The 18,254-nt window shown below is 60.2% G+C and overlaps 1 protein-coding gene across 1 annotated transcript in view; it reads right to left on the reverse strand.

Moving 5' to 3' along the window:
- Nucleotides 1–39: 39 nt before the first annotated feature.
- Nucleotides 40–18,254, reverse strand: part of ZFPM1 (zinc finger protein, FOG family member 1) — a 183,981-nt gene continuing 165,766 nt past the window's right edge. The window contains exons 6-11 of the mRNA XM_051973537.1: nt 14,437–14,539; nt 9,078–9,287; nt 4,605–4,829; nt 4,421–4,516; nt 4,080–4,229; nt 40–2,987 (exon numbers count right to left, since the gene is read on the reverse strand). Coding sequence (XP_051829497.1) covers nt 475–2,987; nt 4,080–4,229; nt 4,421–4,516; nt 4,605–4,829; nt 9,078–9,287; nt 14,437–14,539 — 3,297 coding nt within the window. The 3' untranslated portion in view covers nt 40–474. The remainder of the gene's footprint in view (nt 2,988–4,079; nt 4,230–4,420; nt 4,517–4,604; nt 4,830–9,077; nt 9,288–14,436; nt 14,540–18,254) is intronic.

Below are 18,254 nucleotides of genomic sequence, written 5' to 3' on the forward strand. Positions count from 1 at the left end.
TACCCCCGTCTTCCAGACAACTAGGCTCTTAACCAAGCGTTCATCATCAAACTGTAATTCTTTATTAAGTGCCGAGGGTTTGGGGTCCCATTCTGCCCCCCCGTCCAACCCTGCCTTTCTTTCATAGCCAGCCAGTTCTCTGGCCATCCCACCCGCCGCTTCGGTCACTGGGCCCTCAGGCTCAGGGGCAAAGGGAGTCCAGGGGGCTCTGAGCTCCGGGAGGTGCTCGAGTGAGTGACCGATGCCTTGTGCTTTGTCGGGAAGGTTCCCGGGGCAGAAGGGGCTCTCCTGCTCCACCGTAGTGCTCTGGGGGACGGGCCCCCGCCGCTGCCGCGTCCTCTCCTGCCGGCCACATGCGGAGCTGTCCTGGGGGTCGGCAGCGGCCAGGGCTGAGGGCGAGTCCCGTGTAATCAGTCTGTAGTGTGGTGGGACAGGTGGGGGCGGGGAGAGGGAGGGCCGAGGGGGGCTCAGGGATTATTTTACATGCTCTGCGGCGTGGGAGGAACAATAATACTTCTTGTGTGCGATAAACGTGGACAGGCTGCTGAACTTGATGTTGCACAGACGACAGTATCTCTGGTTGCCGTTGGGGACGGTGGCGGGGGCAACTTTGCTGGGGGTCTGGACCCCCTTGTCTGTGTACATGGGCGGGGTGGGAGGCTGGAGCAGAGCTTCAGGCACTGGCGAGAGGGTGAGGGCCGGGGCCGTGGCCGGGGACAGGGGCAGGCCGGGCCGGGGAGAGCCGGTGGGCAGGGGGCTGCCGTTGGCTGGGGCCGGGGGCTCCTTGAGCTCGTGGCCGTTGAAGCTGTCCCGAGGAAGCCTGGGGCCTGGCTGTGGGGAGGAGGAGGAAGAGGAAGCTGAGGAAGAAGAGGAGGAAGAGGAGGAGGAGGAGGAGGAGGAGGCGGAGGAGGTGGAGGAGGCTGTCCCGGGGGGCAGCGAGAGGGGCGCCGGGAGGCTGTTCTCGGCCCCGCAGCCGGCCACGGCCGGCGTCCGGGTGTGGGGGGCAGGGGCCTCGGCCAGAATGTGTCCTGCCACCGGCTTGGCCACCAGCAGGCCGTGGGCGTGGCGGAAGTGCTCGATCAGGTCGCCTTTGATGGCCCCGTTGAGGGGGCAGTAGGGGCACACCACCGGGGCGGGGGGCTTCCCCCCGGGGAGGTGCAGGGCCTTGGGGCCCGGGTAACGGTGCAGGGCGTCCCCGGCGTAGGCCGCCGGCAGGCCCGAGGTCTTGGCCGGTCCCGGGCCCGCCCCCTTCTCCGCCTTGAGCCGCGCGCCCCCCTCCGGCTCCTCCCCAGGCGCTCCCCGGGGTCCCTCGGCGCCCAGGCGGGGCTTGGCCAGGCCCTGAATCTTGTGCAGCTGCTCCAGGGCGCTCTGCTGCAGGGGGGCGGCCGGGCAGTAGTACTTCTTGTGGGCCAGGTAGGCCTCGAGGCTGTGGAAGCTGACGCAGCAGGCCGTGCACTCGTGGTAGTCAGTCAGGGGGAGCAGAGGGGGCGGCGGCGGCGGCGGTGGGGCCGTGGGACCCCCCTCGGCCCGCTGCAGCCGCGGCTTCTTGCTCAGGTCGATGGGGCCGTCGGTGTCCGGGCTGGAGCTGGGGGAGGGCGCGGAGGCGGCGGCCTTGCCCACGGGCAGCAGGAGGGCGGGGGGCCCGTCGGGCCGGGGGCCCAGGGCGTCCCCCAGCTGGGGGGAGGCGGGGAGCTCCCCCAGGGGCGGCGGCGGCGGCGGGTGAGCGGCCGACAGCAGGCCGGCGTTGCCGGCGGCGGCGTGGATCTCGTACAGCTTGCGCCGCTTGCGGGTGCGCACCGGCTGGGGCAGGAAGGCCACCTTGTTGGGGCCCCCGGGCCGCCGCAGCGGGGGGTCGTGGCGGGAGGCGCAGTAGTAGCGCTTGTGCACCGTGTAGGTCTCGTGGCGGCTGAAGCGGATGTTGCAGGCCTCACACACGGTCTTCAGGGGGTCCTCGTCGGCGTCGTCCAGCGAGCTCCTGGGGCTCTGGCTGTCCTCGCTGCCCCGGCCCGGCCCGTCCGCCTCCGGGGAGGCCTCCTTCCCCCCGCCCGCCTCCTCGGCCCTGGCCTCCGCCGCCGGGCACGGGTGCTCGCCCTCCGCTTCGCCCTCGGCGGGCGCGGGGGGGCCCTCGGGGGGCTGCGGGGACAGGATGGCCCTGGCGGGGGCGACCACGGCGCCCAGGGGGCCCTTGGGGGGGGCGGCCACCTTGGGCTTGCGCGCCCCGGGGGGGCTGTCCTCGGCCACGTGGCGGCTGGAGCAGTAGAGACGCTTGTGGACGTAGTAGTTGTTGATGTTGTTGAAGGTGATCTCGCACTCGAAGCAGGTGGCGCCCTTGGGCGCGGGGGTCCCCGGGTACAGGGCGGGGGCCACGCCTCCGTGGCCCTGCTTGAGCCGGCTGTGCACCAGCTCGGACATCTTGGCCAGGATCTCCGAGGCCTGGGGGACGGCGGAGGGCTCGGGCCCGAACACGTACTGGGGCAGGAAGATGGTGCCCCCGGAGGGGCCGCCGCCCGCCTCGCTGGGCCCCGGGCTGGAGCCCGGCGTGGGGCTGGCCAGCTCGGACTTGACCTTCACGGACGCCAGGCTCTGGGGGGAGGAGGCCCGCGAGGAGGACTCGGGCTCCGACCTGGGGCTGCCGCCCGGCTCGGCCCGGCCCTGGCCCTTGGCCCCCTCGGGCTCCGGCCCCTGGCCCTCCCCGGTCTCCTCTTTGATCTTCAGGAGCGGCGGCGCCGGCCCCTCGCCGGAGGACGAGGAAGAGGAGGAGCAGCTCTCCGGGGGGGTGGCCTGCGCCTCCCCGTTCTCTGCCTCGGCCGGGGCCCTCTTGGCCGGAGCGTCGGGAGCGGGGGGCGAGTCGGGGCCCGGGGCCGCCTGGTCTGGGGCGGGCAGGGGGCCGTGCAGGGCCATGTGCTGCTGGAGGCCCGCCAGGCTGTCGGCGAGGAGCCCACAGAGGCCACACTTGAGGCCGGGGGAGGCGCCCGCCTGAACCAAACCTGGTGGAAAGCAGAAGAGGGACGAGGGCGTCAGGGCGCGCTTCCTGCACCGGAGACCCCGCCCACGGAGGGGGACTGGGCAAAGGGCACGAAGGCTGGCCCCGGCGGCCCCCGGGCTGGCTCTGAGGTGGGGACCCGTCCCCAGAGGCCCCGCCGGTACCAGGACCCCCCCTCCGCCATCCTCCAGCAGGCAGCCAAGCCGAGTGTTCTAAGCACAGGAATGACGGGCTCAGGGAGCTGCAGGGGCTCCCTGCTCCTCTGGGTCAAGTATGAAGCCCGAGCTTGGCCTGGGAGGCTCTTCCCAACACGGACCCTTCCCATCTCTCGCGTTCTCTGAGAACTCATTCCCCTCCAAACACTTTGTGGTACACATTATATGCTCTTCCCTCCCTCTTTCCTTGATTTACCCCTTCCTCCCTCCCTCCCTCCCTCCTTCCCTCTCCTTCCTTCCTTCCTTTCTTTCCCTCCCTCCCTCCCTCCCTCTCTCTCTCTCTCTCTCTCTTTCTTTCTTTCTTCCTTCCTTCTTCCTTCCTTCCTTCCTTCCTTCCTTCCTTCCTTCCTTCCTTCCTTCCTTCCTTTTTCCCTCCCTCCCTTTCTTTCTTTCTTCCTTCCTTCCTTTTTCCCTCCCTCCCTTTCTTTCTTTCTTCCTTCCTTCTTCCCTCCCTCCCTCCCTCTTTTTCTTTCTTCCTTCCTTCTTCCCTCCTCCCTCCCTCTTTCTCTCTCTCTCTCTCTCCTCCTCCTTCCTTCCTTCCTTCCTTCCTTCCTTCCTTCCTTCCTTCCTCTCCTCCCTCCCTCCTTCCTAGGACCATGTTTTTTCTGCCTTCATATCCCCAGCACTTAGCACAGTGCCTGGCACAGAGTAAGTGCTTTATAAAGACTTGCTGACTGACTGCAAAATTGTCACAAAGCAGTTATTGAGTGTTTACTTTGTATGAAGACCGATTCTCTGCCCTCAACCTTCACCTTAGAGTCCCAAGAATGGGCACGCACTTGTCCTCCACTTTTCCTCAGAACACTGATGCCAGGAGCTGCCCTTTCCCACCCGGGGCTGGCAGGGCTGTGGGGCCCCTCCCCCGGGGCCCGGCTCCGTACCTGGGGGGCCTGGCTTGGTGGCCAGGTGTCCCGCGCTCGGGGAGTAGATTTCCCCTTTGGAGCCCGGCTGGCAGATCATGTGGTTGGTCACCAGATGGCTGTAGAGGATGTCCCTCGTGGTGGAGACGAAGCCACAGCTGTGGCAGACCCCTGGAAGCCACAGAGCTAAGCGGGTCAGGGAGCCCTCGGGTCTGGCTTCTGCCAGAGACCCCACCGTCCTTCCCGGCCCCAGCTGCTGCCCCCCCCATCCATATTCCCCGACCTGCGGCCCGGCGCTTCCTCCCCACCCCCGCCCCTTGTTCGCAGCGATCCCCCTCACCCCCAGCCCCTCCCCGACGTACCGCTCAGGGTGTCTGTGTGGACCTTCAGGTGCCGCTCACAGTTGGCTTTGGTGGTGAAGGCCGACAGGCAGATCAGGCAGACGAAGGGCCTTTCCCCTGGAGGAGAGGGCAGAGCGGCGTGAGGGGGGCCGGGCCCGGCTCAGGCCTGCCCCCCGACACCCCCGGAGCGGGGCAGGCCCCTTACCGCTGTGGCTCCGCATGTGGATCTCCAGGGAGCTGGCGCTGGGGCAGCTCTTCTTACACTGGGGGAAGGGACAGACCCGCTCATTGGGGTACGTCTCCTTGGGCTTCTCCTCCACCAGGGGGGACCCCGAGCTCTGGCGGCTGGCGCAGTAGTACATGAGGTGAGCCTGCAGGTTCCGCTCGCTCCGGTACCAGATGCCACAGTCTTTGCAGGGGAAGATGTCCTCTGGGGAGGAGGGACGACACAAGCAGGGATGAGGCCTTCGGGGACTGTGCTTCCCTGGACCCCACCCCCCGCCCCTTAGGCTGGCAACGAAGGAGGACTGGCAGAAATCCCCCCCATCTCCCCGCCTTCTCTTGAGACAGGAAGGTGGCGGAGCATCAGGAAGGAAGGAATCCAACTCCTTCACCGCATATTTATTTCCCTGTGACCCTGGGCAAGGCGGCGAACCTCTGTCTACCTCAGCTTCCTCACCTGGAAAATGGGGACAATGAGAGCGCCCACCTCCCAGGACTGCTGAGAGGCTCATGAGATAGTCACTGTGGAGCGCTTAGCAAACCTGAGGGCCTGAGTAACTTCCAGTGTGACTCAGAAGCCCGAGAAGCAACATAAACAAGTGACTGGGGACAGAGCACTGGCCTGGAGTCAGGAGGACCCGAAGTCAAATCCTACCTCAACACTTGACACTTATTAGGGCAAGTCACTTAAAAAGGCCAAGAAAGAAAAGAGGCCGAGAAAGGGGCCCGGCCAAACTGCCTGGCCAAGAAAAAAAAGCAAAAGGCCTGCAAGGCCCTGGTCCCTCTCTCACAATGATCCCAGTCTGCCTCGGGGCTCCTTGATCTCCGTGGGGTCCCAGACTTCTTGGGGGGTGGTCTAGGGAAGCTAAGGGGCCCCTCAGAACACTGCTTCTCGAGACCTAAGTGGGCCACGGTTTCTGAGAGTTGGGTTCACTGCCCGGACTCGGGCTCCTTCCCTCTCCGGCCTTGGGCGCTTTCCCACTCACCCTCCGGCAGCTGGGGGAGGTACCAGCTTCCATGTGGGCACCTGGACACCCCGGGGGGGGCCTGGAGAAGGACTTCTAGCTTTTATTCATAAAATGCTCTGACCTCAGTCTCACAGTTAGCAATGACTTATCTTTCAATATCTCTGAGCTCCAACTCCTTCCCTCCCTACGGCCCCTCAAATAACTGCCAGCCCCTCCCCCCGCCCTGATAAACTCTCCTATGTACCTACCCCCCCCTTGCCCGCCCCTGCCAACTGTTCTCAGCCCCAGAAGCCGGCATGACTAATGGTACCAGGAACTCTCTGCGCGCCCCCTCCCCCCGCCCCCAGGACGCAGAGCCGGGCGGCTGCGGGAGGCCTTCGGGCGGAGGCCGCGAGACTCAGGGCAGGAAAGTCTGCTCGAAACCCCATTACTAAGGGGCTCCCAAGTGCGCGGTCTGCCCCGGGGATTGGGAGAGGAGCCGGAACACAGGCCGGGGCAACGCTTGGCACAGTGCAGGGAGAGAATGTGGGAAGAGGGGCCCAAGGAGGGCTGGAGGAAGCAAATGAGGAGGGGAAGCTGGGGGACAGCTTGTGCAGAGGCCTGACGGGAGGTCAGAGAACGGCTCAGGAGTCTGGTCTGGTCCAGACCAAAATAAGGCAGGGGGCTGGTTGTGGAGGCCTTCAGGGGCCCGTCAAGGGCAGGGAAACCCATCACACAGGCAACGGGCAAAGCACCAGGGCTCTCTGGGCAGGAGGGCGAGCCCGCAGACCGGGGCCATGACTATTCCTGCCAGCTGAGAGAAGGGCAGCGTGGGGGAGAAAGAGGGAGAACAGGAGCCAGCAGGGGGTTACAATGATCCAGGCGAGGAAGGCTAGGAGAAGGAAAGAGGGGCCTGGGACGTGTTGGTGCCCTCAAAATGGGGAGGCAGATTTAGGAGCCCCCCACCCCATTTTAAGATTCTATTCACCCTTCGGGGCCAGTTCTAGGTCGCCAACTCCCAGAAGCCCACTGTGACGGGACCGCCCTCCCTGGAATCCTATCTCGCCCCTTTCACGGCCCTTCGTGTTCTGCCTTGGTGTGACTTTTGGGGGGCGTGGGTGAGGTCTCAGAGAAGCAGCAGGGTTAGGGAGCGGGCCCTCAAGGCCATCTACAACCCAGGCTGGGACCCCAGGGCCGCAGGTGAGCGGTCTTGCGTTGGGCCCACGTTCCCCAAGCGAACTAGCCAGTCAGCCGGGAAACATGCCCGCAGCACCTACTCTGTGCCGAGTGCCAGGGATGCAGAGACAAAGGGGATGCGATCCAGCACAACTGAGCGAAAAGGGAACAGCCTGAGAGTGGGAGCAAACAGGGCGCCGGGAGGAACTCGGGTGGTCCGACAACGGCCTCCCCTGGAGCCCCCGCTCCCCTCAGACAGAGACCGCCATGGGGCAGCGCCTGGCACACAGCAGGCACTTATTCATGCTACTTAGTTAACTGGTGCTCGATTCAGACGGTAGGAGGTTGAGGGAGGTGCGAGGAAGGCCAGGCTGGTAGACAGGGTGCACCGTGAGAGGGGACCCGTGACAAAGGACCTGAGCGGCCTCTTTCCTCGGCTCCGTCTCTGCTGGAATTCTAGCTCCTGAGGATCCTAGAGCCGACGGAGCCCATGTGGGGAATGTCCAGGCGCCCTCTGCTGCTCTGCGGCAGTGATTCGGGAGAAGGACACCGGGTTCCAGCGGCTCTCCTTCCCATCTGGGTGACCTTGGACAAGCTGCTTCCCCCGGGTCTGGCTACTCCCCTGCACAAAGCTGGGGGGCTGGGGTGGGGAGATGGCGAGGGGATTTCCAAGGTCCCCCTCCCACTGTAACACTCTGTGCTAACAGGAGGGGACCCCAAGAATTAGAAGCCTCCGCCTTTTCACTCCTGAGCTTTTTATGAGAGCCGGATTTCATCATCTCCTTTTATGCCTTTGGTAGTACAGGAAATGGGCGAACTCTCAGGGACTGGTTTTTAGTTCCCGTGCTCTGAAGTGACTCTTGGCCTTCTTCTAGTCAAGTGCTCAGCTTTCAGGTTTAAACCTTGCCTTCAGATTTCTGCCTCCCTGTCCCCTCAATAATAGCTTCCCTCCTCTTCTTTCTTTTCTTTTTTTTTTCTTTCTTTCCTCCTCCTTCCCTATCCATCTCTGTCTTTCTTTTCTTTCTCTTCCTTCCTTCCTTCCTCCCTCCCTTCCTCCCTCCCTCCCTCCCTCCCTCCCTCCCTTCCTTCCTTCCTTCCTTCCTTCCTTCCTTCCTTCCTTCCTTCCTTCCTTCCTTCCCTCCTTTCCTCCCTCCCTCCTTCTTCCTCCCTTCTTTCCTTCCTCCCTCCTTCCCTCTTATCCTTCCTCCCTTCCATTACTCTTTAGGTTTCAATTTCCCAGGAAGCTTTTTCTACCAAGGGCCAGATGTGAGATAAATAATCCCATATATGTTGTGATGGAGAGAGCCGTCTGCACCCAGAGAAAGGACTGTGGGGACTGAGTGTGGACCACAACATGGCATTCTCACGCTTTTTGTTGTTGTTGGTTTGCATTTTGTTTTCTCATTCATTTTCTTTCTTTTTTGATCTGACCTTTCTTGTACAGCAAGATATTTGTGGAGGAATTGTGCATGTTTAACGTATATTGGATCACTTGCCATCTAGGGGAAGGGGGGGGAAGGAGGGGAAAATTTGGAACACGGAGTTTTGTGGGCGTGAATTTTGGAAATCATCTATGTATATATTTTGAAAATAAAAAAGCTTTAATTAAAAAAAGAAGAAGAAGAAATCCCTAATATAAAAAGAGAAAAGGGAGTCAGAGCTGGAAGGAGTCCCAGAAGCTGAATCTCCCCCTTTCTTCCTCAGCTCTTCCCTTTTACAGATGAGAAAACTGAGGCTCGTGAAGAAGTTAAGTGCCTTGCTGAGGATCATATAATTCTAGGTGAAGAAAAAAGTCTGAGGCAGCACTTGAACCCAGGTCCCTCCCACCACCACCATCAATGGGATCAGAAAACCACAAAGTAAGTCCCTCCCGGCTCTGGCTCTGCCTCAGCTTTTAGACCGTTTTAAGGAGACGTTGTCCCAACAACCTTTTAAGGCAGACGTGACATTTCCCGATCGGGAAGGCACAGAGAGGTTGGGCTGCCTGACCAGGGCCACACAGCCCCTGAGCGTTAGACCCGCAGCTCCATCCCCCCAGCGCCTCGTTCCTGCTGCGGCGGCGAAGGCCCCTCTCTGTCCCCCCGCCCGCACCGTCTCTGCCAGGACTAATCACACACTGGAAAACTGCCCCCCTGCACCTGCGCCAGCTGCTTCCCGGCCGGCCCGGCCGCTAGGGGGAGGAGGGGGGGGTGGCCAGCAGGGGGGGGGGGGCTTGGCCGGGGGAGCGAGGGGGGGGCTTGGCCGGGGGAGTGGGGGGGGGGGGGGGGCTTGGCCGGGGGAGCGAGGGGGGGGCTTGGCCGGGGGAGTGGGGGGGGGGGGGGGCGGGTACTCACTGTTGACGACGGCGGTGGCCAGGATGGCCGCCATCCCCGCCTGCTGAGGCAGGAGCTGGATGTCGGAGGGCAGGGTGGCCGGGTACTCGGGGTCCCCGGGCTCGGCCTTCACGGGGTTGCTGGCGATGCCCCGGGGCTCCGCCATGAGGACCGCGGTCATCAGTCCGCCCTCGGGCACGGGCTTGGTCGTCTTGCACCAAATGGCCTCGCCTGGCGGGAAGAGGCACAGTCAGCGTGGGCAGGGACGTCGAGGGGCAGCTGGGCCCGGGCCGTCCCAGGCTCTGCCCCACCACGTAGGCCGGCCCGGGGGCAGGGAGGGGGCCCAGCGTCTCCCCGAGGTCCCGGGTGGCCGGGACGCTGCCTGCCGCCGCCCTCCCCCCTTCCCTCCACTCTCGCCCCTGGACGCCAGGCCCTCCTGGGCCGGGTCAGGGGATGGAGCAGGAAACGGCGGCCCAGGTGAGGAGGCCCCACCTCCAGGAGGACTTTGTTCCAGGAGCCGGGATTCGCCGGGCTGCCCGGAGGTGGCGCCCTTGCCCAAGCCCTCAGTTCCAGGGCCGCGGGCCTGCTTGTTCTGTTTCCCTTCCCAGGGGCCAGTCTGCGGGGGCGGGGGGGGGGGGGGCTTCCCCGGCTCTAGAACCCTGACGCTTGGAATCCTACCGACCGCTGACTCCGGGGTAGGGGCGGGCAGGAGGCCAGTGAAGGTCTGGGGAAAACCCAGCACTGCCTCCTGCTTATCCCCCCCTCCCTCCGCTCCCGGCCCTAACAGCCCAACGAGGAGGGAAAAGCCGCAACGTTTCAGGATGAGGGGAGAAGGCAGAGGAGGCCTGTCCTCCCGGGCGTTCCCGTCCTTCCTAAAGGGCTCAGGATTTTAGGGTCTGAAGATGAGCCCTTTGGATAGGAAACCAGCTACAACCCTAGGATCCTGAGCTTGAATCCTTGAGTTGAAAAGGGAGCTTAGAACACAGGATGTCAGAGCTGGGAGGGAGCTTAGAACACAGGATGTCAGAGCTGGGAGGGAGCTTAGAACACAGGATGTCAGAGCTGGGAGGGAGCTTAGAACACAGGATGTCAGAGCTGGGAGGGAGCTTAGAACACAGGATGTCAGAGCTGGGAGGGAGCTTAGAACACAGGATGTCAGAGCTGGGAGGGAGCTTAGAACACAGGATGTCAGAGCTGGGAGGGAGCTTAGGACACAGGATGTCCTTCAAAGCATCCCACATGAGCAGCCGCCAAACACGCCTTCCTGGGTTTATCCTGACTGATTTCTTGCCAGCTCCCGCATCCATCCCTCCTCAGTTTCCTAGGCAGCATTCTCACTCAGCCAGGCCTCGAACAGCCCTTCCCGATCCCTCTGGCTGTCCCTAGCTCTCCCTCCAAACACGCTCTATGCTCTGTATGACATTGGGTAAGTCACAGTTTCCCCCTCTGCAAAAGGAAGAGGTTGCACTGTCAGAGGTAAATTCACAGCTGGGGGACAGCGGATGGGCCACAAAACTGCTGAACCAGATTAAAATGTAGCTGGGAGATGTTTAACAAAAGAAATAGCACAATGCGACACAGATCGTGGTCCCGTGTGGTTTTCTAAGTCAGCTCGCAGTCCGCAGGGACCTTTCCAGATGCATCTGACCCACTGGCAAGATGAGCTCCGGGGTCCCTGCCAGCTCATTTCTGCTCCTGCCCTTAGCCAATCGCTGAAGCCGGTGGGTCTAAGTTTCTTCGACCATAAAATGAAAGGAACTGAATTGGACGAAACATTGAAGGTCCTTTAAAAGGTCTAAATTTATGGTCTTGGAGAAGTGAGGTGGTAAAATGGACAGTGCCAGGAGCGAGTTCAGATACTTACTAGCTGTGTGATCCAGGGCAAGTCCCTTATTCTCGATGACCTCTCTCCTCACACACCAAAAAATAATAATAATCTATGGACTTTATGATTTCATTATTAATTACTTCTGCCTGGACCCTAGTTTCCGCAGCTATCTGGTGGGTGGAGGGAAGGAGACCCAAAGGATTAAGTTGGACTGGAGGTGTTTATTTTCATTGGGAAGCACTCCAAAGAAAGGAAAGCACCACAGAAATGTTCGGAGCTTTAGGGGAAATCCCATGAACCCACAGAGAGAGAACTTCCTACAGTAACCAAATCATGTCCTACTGCAGAGTGGCTTGGCTGCCTGTTAGCAGGAAATGAAGGGTGAGGCACAGATGATGAGAGTCCCTGTCCCTCCCTCCTCTGCTCCTCTCCATCCTGTTGGGAGGGTCGTGGGTCACTCGGGGGGGGGCAGAGCTTAGGGAGAGGGAAAGCTCTCTCCCCACTTTTTCTCATCCCCCTCTTACTTTTCCGCCTACCTCAGAGACATGTTCCTTGAGCCTCTCCCTATCGCTGCCCTCCCTCAGTCCTATGGCTTTGGGGGGGGGGCTGCCTCTCCCCCACTTCCTATGCCTTTCTGACTTCAGAATTCCTCCCTTCCATCCAACAGTCCCTGCATGTGTGAGTGTATGATTGTATGCGCGATGCAAGGCAAATGGAGACAGCCAGACCAGCAAGATGGCGGGAAGGAGATGGATGGAGAAAAGGGAAGAGAGAGCCAGGTAGACAGGGACAATGATGGAGGAAGGCAAATAGAAATAGGAGGGAAAAAAGGAGGGAAAGAGTAAAAGGGGAAGAGAGAAAAGAGGTGGAGGAATGAATGAATGAATGGAAAAAGCATTTCTTAAAGTGTTTACTTTTGGGCAGGCACTAGGCTAAGCCCAGAGAAGGGCTCTCACAGGCAGCTCACATTTTAACTGTGGGAGATAGCACATCTAAGAAGGTGCAGCTGCAGGGCAGATGGATTAAGTTGTTAGGATACACAGCCAGGGCACCCCGCATATTGAGGGGGAAGAGAAAGAGAGACTCAAGTTACTGAAAGGCAGAGATTTGGGGAGCAGCGGGAGGCATCCAGTACTCCTGTTCAACAAGCACGGGATGCAGCGAGCTCAATTTCCCTGGCTTTAAGGGGAAGGAAGGGATTGTGTATTTAAATAGACCCCAACCAGACCACTCTGGGCATGGCATCCCATCCTTCTCCTTGGTTCCTGAATTTTAATGGAGCTGCTACCCTAATGATGGCATATTCTCTCTCTCTCTCTCTCTCTCTCTCTGTCTGTCTGTCTCTGTCTCTCTCTGTCTCTCTGTCTCTGTCTCTCTCTGTCTCTGTCTCTGTCTGTCTGTCTCTGTCTCTGTCTCTCTCTCCATCTCTGTCTCTGTCTGTCTCTGTCTCTGTCTGTCTGTCTCTCTCTCTCTCTCTCTCTCACACACACACACACACAGCCCACACCCTCATGAGTTTTAAGCTGTTGTTGAAATCGCACTTCTAGGAGGCCTTCCCCGGTGATTGGTGAAGGAGCCAATTTCCCCTTTGCCCCACCCTTTCCAAACACGGCTCTCCCTTCATCCACATCCTACTCAGACCACGTGCTCGCCTTCCGCTTGCATAGTCCCCTGGATACGTCGTTAATTTTTTTAAGTATTTAATTTGTCTCTTTGCTCAGTGTTTGCTCAGTTGTCTGAAGTCATTTATATCTGTCTGCGACAGTGTCTGTCTAAGATCGTAAACCCCCAGAGGGCAAGGACCGTGTCTGTTTAACTCACTCAGGGCAGTGCCTGGCAGAGCGCTGCGGCCGGAGGGGCTGTTAGTAAGTGGGTTTGGATGGGGCCGATGATGGCCGTGATAAAGGAAGGCACCTCGGCCTGGCTGACAGCTCTGGCCTGGGAGGCAGCAGACAGGCCTGGGACGGAGCGCGCCGGCGGCTGGTGGCCGTGTCCCCGGGGGAAACCCCTCTCCTGCCCGAGACCCGTCTCCTCCTCTGTAAGATGCAAAGGGCTGAAGGGACCCCTTGAGCCAACGGCCTTATTTTGCAGGGGAGGAACGGAGGCCCAGGGAAGGTCATGGCGTCCCCAGCACCACCTAAGTGATCACTAATGCCCCAGATTCTCCACCGCCTGCCTCCGGCCCAGCACAGGGATCCACACGAGCCAATGGGGGGAAGGGGCGATGTAATGGGCGGCTGCAAGGTGGACACGTGCATCTGCAGACAGGAGAAGCATCACGGTTACGGCTAGAGAGCTGCTCTCAGGGTCGGGCAGGCCGTTCCCTCGGGACAGGCACTTACCCTCTGCACGGTACCAGGTACGCTCTCAAGCTTTAAGTTACACAACAGGTACTAACCTGGGCCCATGGAGGAAGTCAGTTAAGGGAATTTGCCGTGCAGTGAAAAAGGGAAATAATGAATCATTTATCCATCTGTCCGTCCGTCTGACTGCCTGCCTGTCTCTCCCCACGTATTTATGTATCCAGCCAGCCAAGTCTCGATGTATCTATGTCTATCCATCCATCCACCCGTCCGTCCGTCTGTCTGCCTGCCTGTCTGTCTGTCATTCTCTCCGTCCATCCATCCAAGTCTCTATGTATCCGCCCACCCACCCACTGGCTCAGGGCATGAATCCATGACTCCACAGATTTAGGGAATTCCCAGATGAAGACACTACTAACATAGACTGGAAACTTCTTTGGTCCTAGAGACTGGTCTAGATTTTGGCAGATGTGTCAGATTTGCCCACAAAACTCCCAAACAGAACCGAACTAGGTTAAAGTGTAACTGAAATCTTTAACGATGTAAATAAGAACAGCACAACAACATGGTGTCGCTGTTCGGTTGCGCAGTTGTGTACAACTCCCCGTGCCCCCCCCAGAGTCCCTGGCACAAACGGTGGCGGGGCTTGTCATTTCCTTCTCTGGGGGGCTGCAACCTTCACAGAGAGGGGTCCGGGACCTGCCCAGGTCCCCCAGTGGGTCCGGATCTGAGGCCGGATTGGAATTCGGTTCTTCCCGACTGCAGGCCCCGCACGCGCTCCCGTGAGCTGCTTCCCCAGGACAGCCCCCTGTTCTCCGAGCCAACCCGCCCTCCCCGGGGTCACCCCCCCGGCGTACCCCACGGGTATCCCGCCGAGGCTGGTCCCAGGCCCCCCGTTTCCCGCCGTCTCTCCACGGGCGACTGTTACCATCAGGATGATTGTTGTTGTAAACAGGGACCCGCCCGTGAGGGACGTGGGAAAAGTTCTGAATTGGCAGTCGGGGGCCTGCCTTGGGACCTGCTTCTTACTGGGTGACCTTGACAAAGTTTGTTCGTCTCTAAAGTAAAAGAAGGGCACCAAAAGCCCTCTGGGGCCCCTCCCTCCCGTCTCCAAGCCCACGAGCCCACGGCTGGCTGAAGACCAGGTGGCCCTGGGACAAAGGTCAGCAGCAGGGACCCAAAGAAGGGGCAGCCCCCCTCCCCCCGAGCAGCCGGGCCCCTCCGGCCCAGGGCCGCACACGATACCCACCCTTCCTGAAGATCACCGCGTTGGCATCTGGCTCGCTGGAGGCCCGGGGGAGCTTCGTCAGCCAGCGGTGCTCCTCTCCCACCAGCAGGGTCAGGGGCGGGCTCTGTGAGGGCAGAAACGGGAGACAGAGGCACCGGGTCAGGGATGGCACCGGGTCAGGGACGGCACCAGCACGCCCGGGATGGAGCCAGGGACACAGCAGCCACGGGAAGAAATGGGACGGCTCGTCTGGGCCCTTTAACCCGCTCTGAGCGCAGTTTGGCAGGCCGGGGCTGGGGGGTGGCGAGGGCTGGAGGGAGGGCCTTTCGGGACCGACTCTGTGGTGAGCCCCGGAGGGGACGGCTGGGCGGGCTCCGGGTCACTTCTATCACCCAGACCCGAGGTTCTGAACCTGGGGTCTCTGAGGAGAGACTCTGGCAGGGGGTGGGGTGGGCGTGGTCTGTGAACTTGAGTGGGAACAAACTTTTTACTAATGTCCGACTAAAATTTAGCTTTTCCTTCGATTACGAATGTGGGCAACCAAATAATCCTTTTCAGAAGGGGTCTATAGATGTCTCCAGATTACCAAAGGGATCCAGGACATGAAAAAGGTCTATAACAAATCCTAAATCCTAAATAAATCCCAGAGAGAGAAGGCAACCTCCTGCAGGGCTGCAGGGCTAATATATGAACAAAAAGTCTTCTGACTTGAGACCTTTCGCTGCACAGAGTCCTGGGTTGGAGGCAAGAAGACTTTTATGAGGCTATATTTATGAGGTGGTGAGTCACTCAATATGACTGCCTCAGTTTCCTCATATGTAAAATGGGAATAATAACAGCATCTACCTCCCAGGGGAGTTGTGAGGATCAAACGAGATCTTTTTTGTAACAAGCTCAGCACATAGTAGGTGATTTATGGCATGCTAGCTATTATCTAATTCTAGCATCATGAATATGTCCTCGGTCATCCCTCTTTGGCTAAGATGGCGGTGTGAGGTCCGGGGTGGGCTTGCTTTGGTTTGGGGATATTCCAAAGCCTGGTCTACACTACCTTCCTCCCCAACCCCCTTTCCCTGGCCAGGGGCTTAGAGGCTGCTGCTTCAGGGAAGGGGAGTCTCCTTTTCCTTAGGGTCTTGCTCCCCCCAAGGGGACAGTGGCCAAGGAGACTCTCCCTCCCCCTTCACACTGGACTTCATCTGCCCAGTGGGAGCCCAGGCAATCACTCAATAAGCATTTAGGAAGGGTTAACCATGTGCCAGGCATTGTGCTAAGCCCTGGGAAAACAAAGAAAGGCAGGAGACAGCTTCTGCCCTTTAGGAGCGGACTATCATCTCATGGAGCAAATAACTATGTACAAACAACTTTTATATACAAGATAAAAAGGAAATGGAAGAGGAAGAAGCGAGACTAAAAAAGGCTTCCTGTAAAAGGTGAGAGAGACAGGGACAGACGGAGAGAGGGAGAGGCAGACGGACAGAACGCATGGGTACATGCTCGGGCCCGCTTGCGTGGCTGAGTGGAGGACGGAGGCGCCGGGGAGAGACCTGGGGCTGACAGCCCAGGAGATGGTCGTCTGCACCGGAGGGGGCCGTGTCAGGGAGATAAGCAGCTACACTGAAAAGAGGCTACAGAGGGGAGACCAAGCTTCGGCAATGGCTTGGGCGAGATGGGGCGGGGGAGGGGGCCCTGCAGAGAGAATGCGCGCCGGGGGGTCCGCTCAGGTGTCTTCTGGATAATGGAAAACGACTTAAAACTTTTTTCCTTTTTAATTCTACTGTTCTTTAGATTTTTTTTCAAAATGCTCTGACATCCATTCAATTCGCTTGGACATAGATGTATTTAAGCAGACAGGGCAGGGACTACCGATCCCATTTTACAGGTAAAGAAGCCAGGGCCCAGAGCAGAGAATTCTGCCGCTCTCAGTGTCATTATTGATTTGTGGGCCATAAGCTGCTAATGGTTCTAATGAAGGCTGCAGCCTGTCTCCCCCCGAGGCTGCCCGGAGGCAGCTTGTAAAAGCTGAGATAGCCTCGGTTTCTGGGCTGGGCAGCCTGGCCCTATTACTGTAAATGTGCAGCTCCCCCCGGAGCAGGAGGTCCTGGCAGCTGATGGACCCCTCCTGGGGCAGGGCTCTTGGGGCCTGAGTCCCGGCTCCCTCGGGGCCTGGAGGCTCCCTCGGGGCCCGAGCCCCCGGCTCCCTTGCCGCCTTCCCCTCCGTGGTTCATTCCTAGGGAAGGCCGTGGGGACTGAGCCGGGAGATGGAAGGCTGGAGGTCTCGGCCGGCCCAGACTTCTCCGTCCTGATGTTCCTTTTTATCCTCAGCAGCCCCTGGCAGTCAGAGGATGAGGCTCCTTGACCGGCCCCACATCCCCCATGTTTGGGAGAAGACCAAAAACCACCAGATGAGCCCCCCTGCTCCCAGCTCTCCTTCAGTTCCCCTTTGACAAGCCCGATCTGACGCCCCCATCAGCTTCGAAGGGAAGCTCCCCTCCAACCCCAGCCTGGTCGGCCTCCCCCTGCCCCAGCCCAGCTGTTGGCTGCTCATCCTCCACAAAAGACGGGCAGCTTATCGTGAGCCAGAGCAACGCGGGCAAAGGATTTGTTATTTCCTCTGCCTGACCCGTGAGTCCGTCCGTCCTGCGAGCGCCAGCAGTGGAGGAATCGTCAGTCACCTAAGCCCTCACCTCAGCCGGTGCCGGGGAAAGGCGGGGACAGAGGGGGCGGGGGCTGCGGGGAGGGTCAGTGTGCAACCGGTCCCTGTGCTGCCGAGGAGGCTTTGGGGGGGTCACAAGGGCTCCGGGACGTTTGGGCTGAAAAGGACCCTTCAAATGGGGAGAGCCCCTTGGAAGAGAGAACGTCAAAGTTGGCAATAACCTTTAGAACACACACGTCCGGACGGGGAAGAACCATAGAACACACGCGTCTGGACGGGGAGGAACCACAGAACACACACGTCTGGACGGGGAGGAACCACAGAACACACGCGTCTGGACGGGGAGGAACCACAGAACACACGCGTCCGGACGGGGAGGAACCACAGAACACACGCGTCCGGACGGGGAGGAACCACAGAACACACGCGTCCGGACGGGGAGGAACCACAGAACACACGCGTCTGGACGGGGACGGGGAGGAACCACAGAACACACACGTCCGGACGGGGAGGAACCACAGAACACACGCGTCCGGACGGGGAGGAACCACAGAACACACGCGTCCGGACGGGGAGGAACCACAGAACACACGCGTGCGGACGGGGAGGAACCACAGAACACACGCGTGCGGACGGGGAGGAACCACAGAACACACGCGTGCGGACGGGGAGGAACCACAGAACACACACGTCCGGACGGGGAGGAACCACAGAACACACGCGTGCGGACGGGGAGGAACCACAGAACACACGCGTGCGGACGGGGAGGAACCACAGAACACACGCGTGCGGACGGGGAGGAACCACAGAACACACGCGTGCGGACGGGGAGGAACCACAGAACACACGCGTCCGGACGGGGAGGAACCACAGAACACACGCGTCCGGACGGGGAGGAACCACAGAACACACACGTCCGGACGGGGAGGAACCACAGAACACACGCGTGCGGACGGGGAGGAACCACAGAACACACGCGTGCGGACGGGGAGGAACCACAGAACACACGCGTGCGGACGGGGAGGAACCACAGAACACACACGTCTGGACGGGGAGGAACCACAGAACACATGCGTCTGGATGGGGAGGAACCACAGAACACACGCGTCTGGATGGGGAGGAACCACAGAACACACACGTCTGGACGAGGAGGAACCACAGAACACACGCGTCCGGATGGGGAGGA

Source organism: Antechinus flavipes, chromosome 2 (assembly GCF_016432865.1).
Source record: "Antechinus flavipes isolate AdamAnt ecotype Samford, QLD, Australia chromosome 2, AdamAnt_v2, whole genome shotgun sequence".
NCBI lineage: Eukaryota > Metazoa > Chordata > Mammalia > Dasyuromorphia > Dasyuridae > Antechinus > Antechinus flavipes.